The 17,989-nt window shown below is 39.2% G+C and overlaps 1 protein-coding gene across 1 annotated transcript; it reads right to left on the bottom strand.

Annotated features, from left to right (window-relative positions):
* Nucleotides 1–13,424: 13,424 nt before the first annotated feature.
* On the bottom strand, nucleotides 13,425–17,693 carry LOC139871898 (threonine--tRNA ligase, chloroplastic/mitochondrial 2). The gene is made up of 8 exons (XM_071859651.1): nucleotides 17,372–17,693; nucleotides 16,722–16,868; nucleotides 16,450–16,597; nucleotides 16,104–16,357; nucleotides 15,455–15,832; nucleotides 14,699–15,007; nucleotides 13,999–14,199; nucleotides 13,425–13,912 (listed from the first exon to the last, which is right to left on the bottom strand). The coding sequence occupies exons 1-8, from the start codon at nucleotides 17,678–17,680 to the stop codon at nucleotides 13,652–13,654; spliced, it is 2,007 nt and encodes a 668-aa protein (XP_071715752.1). The 5' UTR covers nucleotides 17,681–17,693; the 3' UTR covers nucleotides 13,425–13,651.
* Between the last annotated feature and the right edge of the window lie 296 nt (nucleotides 17,694–17,989).

The following is a 17,989-nucleotide window of genomic DNA, read 5'->3' as shown; positions in this document are numbered from 1 at the left end:
TCGCGCGTGTGTGTGTGTTGGGGGGGGGGGGTTATCGTCCATGCCCCGTATAGGATTGGTACGGGTTTCTTTCTGGATACGCAGTTGGGTGACGGGTATAATTGTGTAGAAGATGAACGCGTTGGTGGTTAAGTCTCCCTGAGTGATCATAACAGCTGTTAAAAAAAAAAAAAAAAAAAAAAAAAAAATCTATACTTGAGACTATTAGTATTATCATTGCTTCCTCCACTAACAATTTTAGGATGCTCTTCATCCCATGACTAGATACCATTACTGATCTTTTATTTCCATTCATAGGAATTTGAATGGTACCTTATGTGCCAAGTAGTTCTTTATGTAATCACATATAATTTGTCTAACTTTTATAAGGTTGGTAATTAATGGATGCTTGCTTATTTATGATTTAATCTCCTTTCTTTAAAGCTCTATGAAATCATTGTATTAGAAGTTGCTTTACGCCAACTGCTTGTTCTAATGATTCGTAATGGTACCTTTTGTTGGGAAATTACGGCCTCACTAATTCCCACCACCCAGACCAACAATAATAGTAAAGAAATAAGAACAATACACAACACAAGATTTAACGTGGAAACTCCAAAACAGGAGAAAAACCACCGGCCCCCAAAGAGAGAAATACACTATATCACAAATTGTTACAATGATATAGACGACTCTCTTAAGCCAACTACACTCTCCAAAATATTTAACTAATACAACTCTCAAACAAGGGTAAGAAAGAAAGAAATAATCAAATACTTAGAGTGTATTGATTGGTGCGATTTGGAATGAAGACTTAGCCCCTCTTATATAACCAAGTCACTCACCTCTCACATCTTCCTCCCACCAATGTGGGATAAACATATCTTCTACTAGGGGGCCAAAATAAACCAACAAATCTCCACCTTTTGGATAGAAGAAGATAACCATGCTTCCACATTGCAAGGATAACCGATGTAGACGCTTCCTCGACGACAACTTCAAGATCCTCATCTTTATGCCGTTGACATTATCTCCCAAGAGACAAAACTTGCATCTTCATCGAACATTGTCTAAACCGACAATCATTGTCATCACAGACAATCATAACTCTTAACAAGAATTATCATACTCCACCATTAAGAGTATAGCACTTAGAATATCACATTCCAAGCATTTCACCTCGGCACATGTTGTTGAACAACCAGCTGAAACTTTATGGTGCAACTTCCCTGTTTGGCTTTCCCGAAAGTCCCATCAGCTACAACATCAGTTTCCACCACACAACCTGCATCAACGCCAAACCAATGCCCATGTGTAATTGTGGAACCGCTAACGAACATCCCTTTCCACGGTGGCGCGGACACACCATGAGGATGACGTGACTTCAGAGGAATTCGTCACTCTCCGTAACAACGGAGACAATGTTAGCGTCTTTGGAGCCATTTGCCGGATTAGCTCCACCGGGACAATTAACCCTTACATGTCCAGTCTTCCCGCACTTTCAGCATGTCAGATTCTTTCTAGAGTTTCTCTTCTGCCTATCCGAACACAACACTATCGTATCTCCTGATGACGAGACCCTGTTACCTTCCAGTCTTTTCTCCTCGGATAGGAGCTTGCTAGTAACGTCTTCAAACTTCAGAGTTTTCTTCCCATACATCAAAATAGGTTTCATGTGTTCATAAGACGATGATAAAGATAATATCAACCTCAAAGCTTTATCTTCATCATCCGTTTTAACTCCAATAGCCTCCAGTTCTGAAACAATACCGTTAAGAATACTTAGATGATCTGAAATCTTTGAACCCTCATCCATACGCAGAGTATGAAATTGTTCTTTAAGACACAACCGATTTGAGATGCCCTTGCCCTGGTACAACTGTAACATTCTGCCTTTTTCCGTCAACTTTTCCGTTTACCTATTTTAAACTCCGTTATATGTTTATAACATCTCCCGTTAATACGCATTTTAAATTATCTTGTTTAGGTAATTTAACGCACCCGATTGGAAGTAGAGGGACTTGTTTTGCCAACATGCCAAAATGGTGACTAGCACTTGACTAGTCAACCATCTTCCACCTCTTTCCTCATTTTCTTTTTTTCTTTTCTTTCAACACTTTCATATTTTTCTCTAATTCATCAAAAAGCAATTCATCATCCATATTCAATCGATCAAGCTTCGGGCCAAACAAATTACATATTTGAACTCCTCGTGATCTCCTCTTCGATTCCATACCGGCTTCATCAAATTTGGGTAACTTTCTAAAATCACTAATTTTATGTGTTCTTGAGTTTTTGAGTTAAAAAGGTTGTTAATTAGTGTCTATGGCTCAAGTCTAGTATGATTATGTGTTTTGTATACTTGTTCTTGCTATTTTGGCGTAACTAGCTCATATTGAAAGAATGCTTGTTTAATCTTGAGTTTTAGGTGTACATATGTTGGTTGATGATGAAAGTTCATGTTTTAATTGTGTTCCTAACATCACTAGCTTCAAATTGGTATGTAGGTTGACATGGATTAGTTTCATAAGCAAGATTGTTGATTTTATGATTTTGGGTTAGGGTTTGATAAAAGTAAATTGAATATTTGATGCATTAAATGCTTAGCAATGTTAATTGTTAGTGTCTAGTTGTGTTGTATGCTTGATTATCTTCAAAACGGCGTATTACACATGTGCATTAATTTACCGAATCATAATATGGCATTTATGAACTTGGAGTAATAAATGATGAGCATTAATGGTGATTTTGATATAAGTTGTTTGGTTTTGATTGAGTAAATGCGTTTAGTTATTCTCCTTGTCAAATTACCTTTCTCATGATATATGATATGCGTTTTAAGTGTTTTCGGTGCATGAAATATGATAAAATGAGTTTTGGTTCGTTACTTAAGTTATTTTCTGCAATCAGCAATTCCCCAGGTTATGCGCGCCGCGCGTTCACCTGCGCACCGCGCAAATCAGAAAAACCAAATAAATGGTTCCCTTGGTAGAGTTCTGACCTGGTATTGCACATGGGTGCGCGCCGCGCAACCCATTGCGCACCGCGCAAATGGCCCAGGCCAACTTTCTTGTCTTTAAACGCTCCCAAAATGTTTCCCGCTTAACCGTAACTCTGATTAACATGAAACTTGACTATTATGCTCGTATATGACTTCTCATCATGAGAAAATTGTCGGACACCCGACCCGACCCCGTTGACTTTGACTTTGACCAAGTTTGACTTTTAGTCAAACTTAACCAAACGATTATACAATCGTTCTAACATGCTTAACTACTTGTATCGTGCATGAAACTTGACAAATTGATTCACATGATATATTAATCGAGTCGTAACGAGCCATAGGACTAATTGAACATCTTTGACCTTTCGTGACTATCGATATTGATACAACCTAATTGTTTAGGTCAAGACTAGCATTGTTCTTTGCACACGTTACTTGTCGAAGTACTTTTTGTTCGTGCATACAAGGTGAGATCATAGTCCCACTTTTACTCTTTTTGAACTTACTTTTGGGATGAGAAAACATAAACGTTCTTTTAAACTACGTGAACACAAGTACAGGGAAAACAAACATTCTACATACGAGTTTGAACACAAATCCTCAATTCGATTATCATTAGTTACATCAGATGGTGTAAGCGAGAACTTATGTTATATGGCCATATGGGTTTGACAAACCCTCACTTCGGACGGTTCGCTACCGTCTACGGGTGAAATATATTTTCGGAAAACAGTGTATGTTCTAACACTATTATTACGGGGTTCAACGGACGGAATGTTAAGCTTTGATAATTGAGTGCTCGTGAATATTAACTTTTAGAATGTACTATGGCTTTATCGATGTTGCAAATCTTGTGGTTCAAATTACTATTACTCAATTACTTATTTAAACCTATGATTTCACCAACGTTTTCGTTGACAGATTCTCTATGTTTTTCTCAGGTCCTTGAACTTAGGTGATATATGCTTCCGCTCATACTTTTTGATACTTGCATTGGATGTCGAGTATACTTGCATACGTGGAGCGTCTTTTTGACTACTTTTAATCGTGTCGCACGTGTTTCATACAAACTTTAAACATTGTTATGTACTTGTTATGGAAACTACTTTTGTAAACTTTGAAACACCCTTATTTATGAAATGAATGCGACATACTTTTCGGTCAAACTTTGTTATAAAGACTTACGACCATGTAATGGGACCATACGTAGATGACGCCGTCATTTGACGATTTGTCGGGGTCGCTACAAGTGGTATCAGAGCCTTGGTTGTAGGGATTTAGAGTTCATTGGTGTCAACCCCGAGTCATAGGGTACATTGGTGAGTCTAGACTACAACCGGCATATAGACTTGACATAGGAATTACTTGACAAATTGTGCATTTATACTCTAACTCTTCTACTCGTATCTACTCTTATTCTATCTAAATCTTGCGTCATATAATTTAATTGACACGCCACCTTGACTATATGATGTAATGTCGAATGCACATATGAATTAGGGTAATATAATTCCCGGAAATTTATATTACGGTGACTCATATGAACATACCGACATTATGACATAAAGAATTTAAGGCGAGTCAAGGATAATTTTCTCTTTATCTTTATTCCATATCACGGTTAGTATTATTTAGAATACTAACCAACGGTATTCTTGTGTTTTGAAGGAACAATGGCTCGTCGACGTGCCCCTCCCGAAACTCCCGAACAAGCTTTGCAACGCATGATAGCCACCGCCGTGGATGCGGCCATGGCCGGTCACTCGTCCAACAACAACAATAATAACAACAACAACAACCAAGGAGCCGGTAACTCTAGCGAAGGGTGCTCCTACAAAGCTTTCATGGGGTGCAAACCTCACACTTATGATGGAACCGGGGGACCGGTTGTGCTTACTCGTTGGTTTGAACAAACCGAGGCCGTCTTTAGCATAAGCGGTTGTCGGGATCAAGACAAGGTCAAATACTCCACCCACACTTTCTCCGGAATTGCTCTAACATGGTGGAACACCTATGTTCAATCAGTGGGTACCGATGAAGCTCATGCCCTCTCTTGGGCCGATCTAAGGGAAAAGGTGATTGTTGAATATTTTCCGCGCGAAGAAACCCGAAAGCTTGAGGAAGAACTAAGAGCTTTGAAAGCGGTCGGAAACGATCTTAAAGCTTATAATCAACGCTTCGCCGAACTATCCTTGATGTGTCCTAATCTTGTTAACCCCGAATCTCAAAGGATTGAGCTCTACATGCTCGGTCTTCCAAAAAGCATCAAACAAGGGGTGATGTCATCAAAACCCACTACTCATCAAGCCGCTATGAACATGGCTCGCCAACTAATTGAAACGGTTGACGAAATCGTAGTGCCGGCTCCTAAGGCCGAGGACAAGTCGGGTGGCAACAAAAGGAAATGGGAAACCACTCCATCAACCAACTACTACAACACCTTCACCAAAAAGCCTTTCAACAACGACGGCAAGAAGGGTTATGTCGGAAACTTACCTTTTTGCAACAAATGCCACAAGCATCATCACGGCGAATGTAACAAGCTAGTTTGTCACCGTTGCCAAGGTGTTGGTCATAGGGCCAACAATTGCACAAGCGCCGCCCCCGTTGCTCGAAAGGGGCCCAATCCTCCAAAAACGGTCACTTGTTACGAATGTGGCCAAACGGGCCATTATAAGAACGAATGCCCGAAAAAGAAAGCCAACCCCAACAACCGAGGCCGAGCCTTTAACATCAACACCGAGGAAGCCCGAGATGACAATGAACTAGTCACGGGTACGTTTCTTCTCAACAACACTTATGTTACTTGCTTATTCGATTCGGGTGCCGATAAATGTTTTGTGTCTAAGACTTTGGCTCCTACTCTTTGCACTCCACCACACCCCTTAGATACTACTTATTCCATCGAAGTGGCCGACGGAAAACTCTTAAGTGCCGACACATATTACCGGGGGTGTACTTTAAACATTTTGGGTAATGAATTTGAAATTGACTTGATACCCATGGAACTAGGGAGTTTTGATGTAATAATCGGTATGAATTGGATGGTCAAAAATAAATCTCACATTCTTTGCGATCTTCACGCAATCCGAATTCCTATCGAGAATGGTGAACCATTGATTGTCTATGGCGACAAAAATTGCACCGGACTCAATCTCGTTTCGTGCCTTAAAGTTCGAAAGCTACTTCGCAAGGGTTGTTTCGCGATTCTTGCTCACGTTAAGAAAGTCGAGGCCGACGAAAAGCGCATCGAAGATGTGCCAATTGTTAGTGACTTTTCCGATGTATTTCCCGACGAATTACCGGGTCTTCCACCTCATCGACCGGTTGAATTTCAAATCGATCTTATTCCAGGAGCTGCACCCGTAGCGCGTGCACCGTATAGACTCGCTCCATCCGAATTACAAGAATTACAAAGTCAAATCCAAGAGTTACTTGACCGTGGTTTCATTCAACCTAGCCATTCACCATGGGGCGCTCCGATTTTGTTCGTCAAGAAGAAAGACGGATCCCTACGAATGTGCATTGATTATCGTGAACTAAACAAATTGACGGTTAAGAACCGATATCCTCTTCCTCGCATTGATGACCTCTTTGATCAACTACAAGGTTCTCGTGTATACTCAAAAATCGATCTCCGTTCGGGTTATCATCAACTAAGGGTTAAAGGGGAAGATGTCTCCAAAACCGCTTTCCGGACTCGTTATGGTAGTTATGAATTCCTTGTCATGCCTTTCGGTCTCACTAACGCACCGGCGGTGTTCATGGATCTCATGAACCGCGTTTGCAAACCTTACCTCGACAAATTCGTTATCGTGTTCATTGACGATATTTTGGTCTATTCTAAAAGCGAAGAGGAACACAAAGAACATCTCCGACTCGTGCTTGAACTCTTGAGGAAAGAACAACTCTATGCCAAGTTCTCCAAGTGTGAATTTTGGTTGAAGGAAGTTCAATTCCTCGGTCACGTTGTAAGTGATCAAGGCATTAAAGTCGATCCCGCAAAAATCGAAGCCATTAGTAAATGGGAGACTCCTACTACTCCTACTCAAATTCGTCAATTCTTGGGTCTCGCCGGATACTATCGTAAATTCATCAAGGATTTCTCCCTAATCGCTCGTCCTTTAACCACGTTAACTCACAAGGAACGAAAATTCGTTTGGACATCCGAACAAGAAACCGCTTTCCAAATCTTGAAAACTAAACTAACCACCGCTACTATCTTGTCACTTCCCGAAGGCAATGATGATTTTGTTGTATATTGTGATGCCTCGAAAAACGGTTATGGGTGTGTACTAATGCAACGAAAGAAAGTCATTTCTTATGCCTCTCGACAACTCAAGGTTCACGAACGAAACTACACGACACATGATCTTGAACTCGGTGCCGTCATCTTTGCACTTAAGCTATGGAGACATCATCTTCTTGGTACCAAGAGTACTATTTTTACCAATCACAAAAGTCTCCAACATATCTTCGATCAAAAGCAACTAAACATGAGACAACGAAGGTGGATTGAGACCTTGAACGATTACAATTGTGAACTTTGTTACCACCCCGGAAAGGCTAATGTAGTGGCCGATGCCTTAAGTCGAAAGGAAAGAGCGGTGCCTCTTCGCGTCCGAGCATTAAACATCACCATCCACACCAACCTTAATAGCCAAATTCGGGTAGCCCAAGATGAAGCTCTTAAGGACAACAACATCGCACGCGAACTTTTAAACATTCTCGTCTCCCGATTCGAAGTTAAGGAGACCGGACTTCGATATTACGCCGGAAAAATTTGGGTGCCTAGATATGGCGATTTACGAAACCTCATCCTAGACGAAGCCCACAAATCACGATACTCGATTCATCCCAGCGCCAATAAGATGTACCATGACCTTAAGGAACAATATTGGTGGCCGAACATCAAAAAGGAAGTTGCTAGATACGTCGCCAAATGTTTGACTTGCGCTAAAGTCAAAGCCGAACACCAAAGACCGTCCGGGTTACTTCAACAACCCGAGATCCCACAATGGAAGTGGGAAAGGATCACGATGGATTTTATCACCAAACTACCGAAAACGTCGGGCGGTTATGATACTATTTGGGTCATTGTTGACCGCCTCACTAAATCCGCGCACTTTCTCGCCATGAAAGAAACCGACAAAATGGAGAAACTTGCACGACTTTACATTAAAGAGATTGTAGCCCGACACGGTGTACCTATATCGATAATCTCCGACCGAGATGGCTGTTTCGTTTCTAGATTTTGGCGTACTTTACAAGAAGTGTTGGGAACGCGTTTAGATATGAGCACCGCATATCATCCTCAAACCGATGGGCAAAGTGAACGTACGATACAAACCTTGGAGGACATGCTACGAGCTTGTGTTGTTGATTTCGGAAAAGCTTGGGACAAGCACTTACCTCTCGCCGAATTCTCTTACAACAATAGTTATCATGCGAGTATCCAGGCCGCACCTTTTGAAGCGTTATATGGCCGAAAATGTCGCTCTCCTCTTTGTTGGGCCGAAGTGGGTGACGTGCAAATTTCCGGGCCCGAACTCATTCACGAAACAACCGAGAAGATTCTTCAAATCCGAGATAAGCTTCGGACGGCCCGGAGTCGTCAAAAATGCTATACCGACAAAAGACGCAAAGACCTCGAATTTCAAGTCGGTGACCGCGTCATGTTAAAAGTCGCGCCTTGGAAAGGTGTCATCCGTTTTGGGAAACGTGGGAAACTAAATCCACGGTATGTTGGTCCTTTCGAAATCTTAGAGCGTGTTGGAACCGTTGCGTATCGTTTGGACCTTCCGCCTCAACTAAGCTCCGTCCATCCTACTTTTCATGTATCTAACTTGAAGAAATGTCTTGCCGAGCCCGATATCGTCGTCCCTCTCGAGGAACTTACTATTAATGACAAACTCCATTTTGTGGAGGAACCGGTTGAAATTGTGGACTACGTCGAGAAGGAATTGAAACAAAGCCGGATCCCGATTGTTAAGGTCCGTTGGAACGCCAAAAGGGGACCCGAGTTTATGTGGGAAAGAGAAGATCAAATGCGAAAGAAACACCCTCATCTATTCCCGGTTCCGGAAACGTCAGATTCCGAGGAAGAAACAACGACCACTACGCCTACCTAAATTTCGGGACGAAATTTCTTTTAAGGTGTAGGTAATGTAACATTCCGCCTTTTTCCGTCAACTTTTCCGTTTACCTATTTTAAACTCCGTTATATGTTTATAACATCTCCCGTTAATACGCGTTTTAAATTATCTTGTTTAGGTAATTTAACGCACCCGATTGGAAGTAGAGGGACTTGTTTTGCCAACATGCCAAAATGGTGACTAGCACTTGACTAGTCAACCATCTTCCACCTCTTTCCTCATTTTCTTTTTTTCTTTTCTTTCAACACTTTCATATTTTTCTCTAATTCATCAAAAAGCAATTCATCATCCATATTCAATCGATCAAGCTTCGGGCCAAACAAATTACATATTTGAACTCCTCGTGATCTCCTCTTCGATTCCATACCGGCTTCATCAAATTTGGGTAACTTTCTAAAATCACTAATTTTATGTGTTCTTGAGTTTTTGAGTTAAAAAGGTTGTTAATTAGTGTCTATGGCTCAAGTCTAGTATGATTATGTGTTTTGTATACTTGTTCTTGCTATTTTGGCGTAACTAGCTCATATTGAAAGAATGCTTGTTTAATCTTGAGTTTTAGGTGTACATATGTTGGTTGATGATGAAAGTTCATGTTTTAATTGTGTTCCTAACATCACTAGCTTCAAATTGGTATGTAGGTTGACATGGATTAGTTTCATAAGCAAGATTGTTGATTTTATGATTTTGGGTTAGGGTTTGATAAAAGTAAATTGAATATTTGATGCATTAAATGCTTATCAATGTTAATTGTTAGTGTCTAGTTGTGTTGTATGCTTGATTATCTTCAAAACGGTTTATTACACATGTGCATTAATTTACCGAATCATAATATGGCATTTATGAACTTGGAGTAATAAATGATGAGCATTAATGGTGATTTTGATATAAGTTGTTTGGTTTTGATTGAGTAAATGCGTTTAGTTATTCTCCTTGTCAAATTACCTTTCTCATGATATATGATATGCGTTTTAAGTGTTTTCGGTGCATGAAATATGATAAAATGAGTTTTGGTTCGTTACTTAAGTTATTTTCTGCAATCAGCAATTCCCCAGGTTATGCGCGCCGCGCGTTCACCTGCGCACCGCGCAAATCAGAAAAACCAAATAAATGGTTCCCTTGGTCGAGTTCTGACCTGGTATTGCACATGGGTGCGCGCCGCGCAACCCATTGCGCACCGCGCAAATGGCCCAGGCCAACTTTCTTGTCTTTAAACGCTCCCAAAATGTTTCCCGCTTAACCGTAACTCTGATTAACATGAAACTTGACTATTATGCTCGTATATGACTTCTCATCATGAGAAAATTGTCGGACACCCGACCCGACCCCATTGACTTTGACTTTGACCAAGTTTGACTTTTAGTCAAACTTAACCAAACGATTATACAATCGTTCTAACATGCTTAACTACTTGTATCGTGCATGAAACTTGACAAATTGATTCACATGATATATTAATCGAGTCGTAACGAGCCATAGGACTAATTGAACATCTTTGACCTTTCGTGACTATCGATATTGATACAACCTAATTGTTTAGGTCAAGACTAGCATTGTTCTTTGCACACGTTACTTGTCGAAGTACTTTTTGTTCGTGCATACAAGGTGAGATCATAGTCCCACTTTTACTCTTTTTGAACTTACTTTTGGGATGAGAAAACATAAACGTTCTTTTAAACTACGTGAACACAAGTACAGGGAAAACAAACATTCTACATACGAGTTTGAACACAAATCCTCAATTCGATTATCATTAGTTACATCAGATGGTGTAAGCGAGAACTTATGTTATATGGCCATATGGGTTTGACAAACCCTCACTTCGGACGGTTCGCTACCGTCTACGGGTGAAATATATTTTCGGGAAACAGTGTATGTTCTAACACTATTATTACGGGGTTCAACGGACGGAATGTTAAGCTTTGATAATTGAGTGCTCGTGAATATTAACTTTTAGAATGTACTATGGCTTTATCGATGTTGCAAATCTTGTGGTTCAACTTACTATTACTCAATTACTTATTTAAACCTATGATTTCACCAACGTTTTCGTTGACAGATTCTCTATGTTTTTCTCAGGTCCTTGAACTTAGGTGATATATGCTTCCGCTCATACTTTTTGATACTTGCATTGGATGTCGAGTATACTTGCATACGTGGAGCGTCTTTTTGACTACTTTTAATCGTGTCGCACGTGTTTCATACAAACTTTAAACATTGTTATGTACTTGTTATGGAAACTACTTTTGTAAACTTTGAAACACCCTTATTTATGAAATGAATGCGACATACTTTTCGGTCAAACTTTGTTATAAAGACTTACGACCATGTAATGGGACCATACGTAGATGACGCCGTCATTTGACGATTTGTCGGGGTCGCTACAACAACTGCTCTAGTTTAACCCAAAGCTCCTTTGCCGTTGATAACCCGTGCACATTTGCAAGCACGTTCTTTGCAAGACACAAACGAATCGCACTTGCTGCCCTCAAATCCATATCATCCCATTCTTCTTCATCGAACTTACTGCTAGAATCACTGCCAGGAACAAGGGTGGGTTTACCCTTCAAAGCCTTGTGTAAACCGGACTGAATCAACACATCCTTGACTTGAACCTGCCATAAGCCAAAATTGATCATCCCATCAAATTTCTCTACATCAAACCTCATTGGACTGAATTTCGACATCGTATCCGTATCCTATAGACAACACTTTCTCTGATTTTGCTCACGTTTCGAATAGCCAAAAGATGTAGCAGGTAGCCAGGACCCTTTAAATCGGAAATCCACAACTAGGCCACTAACAAATCCAACTATTACTACGAATCAGAAAAAATATTGTCTAACCAGATACCCTATACGATCAATAGAACTCGTTTCTGATGTGGACGATCCACTTCCGTGGCAACCACAGAGCATACTCCGACTCCTATAACCGAGACCCTCGTCAAACCTGACGCTCTGATACCAGTTGTTGGGAAATTACGGCCTCACTAATTCCCACCACCCAGCCCAACAATAATAGTAAAGAAATAAGAACAATACACAACACAAGATTTAACGTGGAAACTCCAAAACAGGAGAAAAACCACCGGCCCCCAAAGAGAGAAATACACTATATCACAAATTGTTACAATGATATAGACGACTCTCTTAAGCCAACTACACTCTCCAAAATATTTAACTAATACAACTCTCAAACAAGGGTAAGAAAGAAAGAAATAATCAAATACTTAGAGTGTATTGATTGGTGCGATTTGGAATGAAGACTTAGCCCCTCTTATATAACCAAGTCACTCACCCCTCACATCTTCCTCCCACCAATGTGGGATAAACATATCTTCTACTAGCCAAAATAAACCAACACCTTTGAGGTCTCCTGGTTGTGTTACTAAGAATGACGAACGAAAAAATGTTTTTATGTCGATTTAATACTACAAGGACTAATAAACTAGGTATAAATCGGAAGCTTTATTTGTCAAGTTTTATCAATAACCATGAGGTTGGCATCTTAACAACGCGACACTTTCCATTTAAAGAGATGAAAAATGTTTCGATATATGATTGATGATTACGGCTAACCCATAGCTACACATGATGAGTGTTTGTTAACCCTCAATAATGAAGTTTATTGGCTCAAAAGACAAAAAGGTTAGGAAAGTAGAATGGCTAAGTGCCCAAGTACATTGGTCAAAGTGGTCCATTCTTTTAGCACTTAATATATCCCATAATACATGTAAAAAGAACAAAAGTAAACAACTTGAGACTTTATACTTTTATCCCATACTATACACACCATACACAAAGTTATTTGAATCATTTTTCATAATAATCTTCATGTATTTAAATTTGATCAAGTCGTTTCCTTTAGGCTCAAGCAATATTTGTGATGATCACTATATAAGTACGAGTAAAAAAGAATATTTGAATGGTGCCTTACACGTGGGTCACATGTCATCGTACGTAGATTCTCATAGGTTGTATGATAATGATTGTTGCTAATTGGTATACAAACCAACAAATATAGGGGAGTGATATGTACACAACTCATTTTTGTTATGTACACAACCATCTTGCTTTACAGTGTTATACTGTACAACACTGTAAAACATGATAGTTGTGTAAATAACAAAAATGAGTTATGTACATATCATCACCCACAAATATATGTAAACAAAATTGAAACACTAATCGAGAAAATATGGTAATGCACCACGAATAGTTGGTATTATTGGTCTTTTTGTCTTCAAAAGTCAACATAGCTTAATAAATATAACCATAAACAATAATGTTAGCACAATAATACTTAATTAAAATTAAATTCGCACGCTTACTGTAAAATCGAAGATTAAGCGCGGGTTACAACACGACTAAATAAACTACGAGTAATAAAATCTTGTAAAAATGTGACTTGAGCAATAATTGTGTTACTGAGTTGTGTGTATTAACTGTACCTTGTGTATTACTACCAAAAATTACAACTGAACCAACGAACTTCAATCTTTGTATACAATTCGTCAAACAAACGTTCGGTTGTCAACAGCATCTTTGATCTTCCCGATAAAATCATCAACGTTCATGGTTCCCAGTTCCCCGCCGAACCTGGATCTAACTGTAACACTCTGTGTTTCGACCTCCTTGGGTCCCACAACAGCCATCAACGGTATCTTTTGTTTCTCTGCATTTCTAATAAGTTTCGGCAGACGTTCACCGGTGCACAGCTCGGCTCGTATACCGCTAGCTTTCATCTTCTCAGTAAGATCATTGCAGTATTCAAGCTACACAAGAGTATTAATTATCTCATTGTTACAATCATGAGCGTATTATAGACATTTAACGAATAGTTTAAAACAGATGTTTTTACCTGTGTGTCAGTTACAGGTAAAATTCGAGCTTGAATTGGAGAGAGCCATAGAGGAAAATCTCCAGCGTAATGCTCTATAAGTACTCCGAAAAACCGCTCTAAAGATCCGAGAACTGCTCGGTGAATCATAATCGGCCTCTTCCTCTCCGAATTTGAATCGATATACGTGATGTCAAAACGTTGTGGTAAGTTGAAGTCAACCTACACAAACAAACAACATTTTTCGGTTAAAACCAAATTTGACAAGGCAGATTTGGCAATGAACTGAAACAGGTTCAGGTCAAAACAAGTTGGTTCATGTTAGTCTTATTCGTAAAGACTTCTATATCCATTTATTTGGATTTTAAAAGGGCAGTAAATATGATAAAAACTACCGTATATCATTATAAAAATATCACCACCAAAATCTATCCATACACCACTAAAACTGCTTTAAAAGGGTTGTACAGTACACCATTATAATGCATACTTAGTGGTGTATGGAAAATTTTGGTGGTGTAGTGATCATCACCGATATATAATAAGAATTCAACTTCTTATAATAACGTGATTCAAAAGGTTTATGCGTATGAATACACTTTCAATGACTTCCAACCCGTTTTGACCCGTTTACACAGACCTTAGATCTTTTAACATTAGCATTTAAACTATTATAAATTAAGCATAACCCAAATCAACCCGAATTTTTTTATCGACATACCTGGATAGTGGAGCATTGCCACTTCCTACCAAGGGCGTCTTCAATCTTTAAATCGATCTTCGGGCCATAAAAGGCACCACCACCTTCATCAACTTCATAAGCCCATCCTTTATCGTTCAAGGCATCCTTTAGTGCACCCGTTGCTTTGACCCATATATCATCGTCACCTACCGCTTTCTCAGGCTTAGTCGAAAGGTTGACTTCATACTTGTCGAATCCAAATTGGTGCAACATTTGCTCGGTAAGATCCAACACACCCTTAATTTCATCTTTAATTTGATCCTCTAAGCAAAAAATATGTGCATCATCCTATGAATCAACAATATAAACACACAATATTCATAAATCATGTAAACTACAACATCATGACATAAAGCATATCCCTTTTAACACAATTCAAGAGACCTGGATCAAATTATCTATAATCTCTCATTTTTACTAAATAAAGTTGTCTTTAATATCACATAAAGGTAGAAGCTTTTCCCTGTTCGGACTACCCGGGAGGGCGTTTAATCCGACCCCATACTCTGATATACGCAACCCATTAGGATACCTCTCTGGATGTTTCCAACCCTTCCCTGGCCATCACTAAATATTCGTCCCAGACGGGATTCGAACCTGAGACCTCTTACAAAGAACTCAGGGCCTCAACCACGGGGCTATCTAGTGATGGCTGAGAGATTATACACATATAAGCATAATCACTTTCAAAGCACACCCTGAATATACATGCTATATAGCAGATAAAAGATTTACCTGCGTGAAGCCTCTAACACGGAAAAGCCCGTGCAAACTACCCGATAATTCGTATCTATAAACCGTTCCTAACTCCGCAACCCGGATAGGAAAATCCCGATAAGAGTGAGGCTTTCGTTTGTAAATTAAAATGTGATAAGGACAGTTCATGGGACGAAGCTGATAAAGTTCATCCTCGATCTTCATTTGGTCATACATATTCTCCTTGTAAAAGTCCAAATGACCACTTATACTCCAAAGATCCGCTTTTGCGACATGTGGAGTATACAATAGATCGTAACCGCGTTGCGTGTGAATCTTTTTCCACAAATCTTCAATTATATGCCTTACTACAGCACCTTTAGGATGCCAGAACACTAGCCCACCACCGGCATCATCCTGTAGATTTGAACGTATACATCTCAACCCATTTGTATGGAAACGGGTCAAATGTTGAAAATTAGCTAAAGTGATAAAATTTTGACCTAACTCTGACCCATTTGTATGGAAAGGGATCAGATTTTATTACTTTTTATACTCAGATTTAACTGCTTGGTTGAACTCACTTTTGACCCGTTACCCCAATTGCCCGACCCACTCATTTTCCCCATTCGTGATCAGTAAACACTCAAATTAACCGCATTTTGTGTGTAGCATTAACATTAACTACCTGTATAGAAAAAAGATCAAGATCTTGGCCAAGGCGCCTGTGATCACGACGTTTAGCCTCTTCTTTAAAGTGTAAATACGCTTTCAGTTGTTCTTCGCTCTCCCATGCGGTTCCATAAATTCTTTGAAGCATCGGTTTAGTTACATCTCCTCTCCAATACGCACCCGCAACCGATTCAAGTTGCACCGCTTTCCTATTAATATTTCCGGTAGTTTCAACATGAGGACCCGCACAGAGATCCCACCACTCGTTACCTAAAATAGTCAAGTACAACAGTTATAAGATCGACCACCCGAAACAGACGTGTCAAACTTTCGAATGTCGAATAAGGTAAACTGAGTATTACCGATATGATATATGGTGATAGGCTCTTGCTTAATACTATCTAATAGCTCCAATTTGTAAGGTTCGTTAATGGCGGTTATTCTTTTTTGAGCTTCATCTCGTGTCACTTCTTCTCTAACTAAAGGCAAGTTTCGACCAATAATACGATCCTACATACATATGATTAGATAATGAATTACGTACCCCAAAACTACAACCTATTAATAACTTCCGGATTTTACAACAAAAAACGGCATTATAACATTATAAAGTTTAAAACTTTGAACAACTTACCATCTCCTTTTTAATCTTCTTAAGGTCCTTATCCGTTAAAGGCTCTACATCAAAATCGTAGTAAAATCCATGTTCAATCCATGGACCAATCGTCACTTTAGCATCCGGGAATACTTTTTGAACTGCCATAGCCATCACATGAGCACACTGTATATCCAATAATAGTAAATCGCTCAACCCAAATAACCATCGATTTCGTATTAGTATAATAAATAATAAATATTAAATATATAAATATATAACACAAATAGATACAAACACTTTAGTATTCCGAATCACAATCTTCATTCAGAAAACTTGAAACATTCGGATTAGGAACCATTCAACGCTAAATCATTCAGTTTTATCAAACGCACCCTTACTCAACTCTTTAGTCCCTATTTTCTAATCTTTTGAGTGTTTGACTTTTGTAAGTCAGACTCCAAGTATTTCAACATGGGCATAATGCAAATTTATCACCAATTAAAACCAAAATTATTCAATTGCTAATCATTCTTAAACAATGTCTAATTCTATAACCATAATTTCATTTTAACACTAACAAAGCTCGTATCAATTCATCGATTTCATCACTGAGTCAAACATGCAAAAGTCAAAATGCATCTCTGATATCAAAATAACAAATAGAAACAAAGTGATTGTAAAATTACAGTATGCCGGATTCTGAGGAGTGTTTGGGACGATTCATTTGTAGGAAGCACAACTTTCCCCACCGGAATCTCATCGGAAGCATTATTGTCAATCGCGGCGGAAACGGCAGTACCTGGGTCGGTGGCAACGGCGGCCGGAGACGATGAGAAACGGTGATGGGGTTTGTTGATAAGATAAAAAGATTGAAACTTTGCGTGGTATAACTGTTTAGGGATAGGATTGAATAACAAAGACGGGTTTGTAGGTAATCGGAGAGATGAAGTGAAAAGAGGGTGAGATACTGAAGCCATTTTGTGTAGGACAAACATGGTGGTGTTGGCTTCAATTTCTACGGTTTGTTGATCTTCAACTTTAAAGATTTTGTGGCCCTGGTTTGTTCATGTATGAACACTGTAAAACTCCTGATGGGTAAACTTGCTTTACATTGGTGTGTTTGGGCACATTTTGTTAAAGCTGAGCTTGTGTGAACTTATAATTTTAATAAGTTTTAAGTCATAAGTTTTGTTTGGTAGATAAAAAAATAGAGCTTATGAAAATTATAAGCTTTTAAAAAATAAGCTACTTCTAGTAGTTTATGAAAAAAAAGTAGAGCTTATGAATTGAAAAATAAGCTCCAA

The sequence above is a fragment of the Rutidosis leptorrhynchoides genome, chromosome 10 (genome assembly GCF_046630445.1).
Source record: "Rutidosis leptorrhynchoides isolate AG116_Rl617_1_P2 chromosome 10, CSIRO_AGI_Rlap_v1, whole genome shotgun sequence".
Classification (NCBI taxonomy): domain Eukaryota; kingdom Viridiplantae; phylum Streptophyta; class Magnoliopsida; order Asterales; family Asteraceae; genus Rutidosis; species Rutidosis leptorrhynchoides.
The sequence above is the reverse complement of the archived record's forward strand: the minus strand, read 5'-3'. Positions and strand labels throughout refer to the sequence as shown.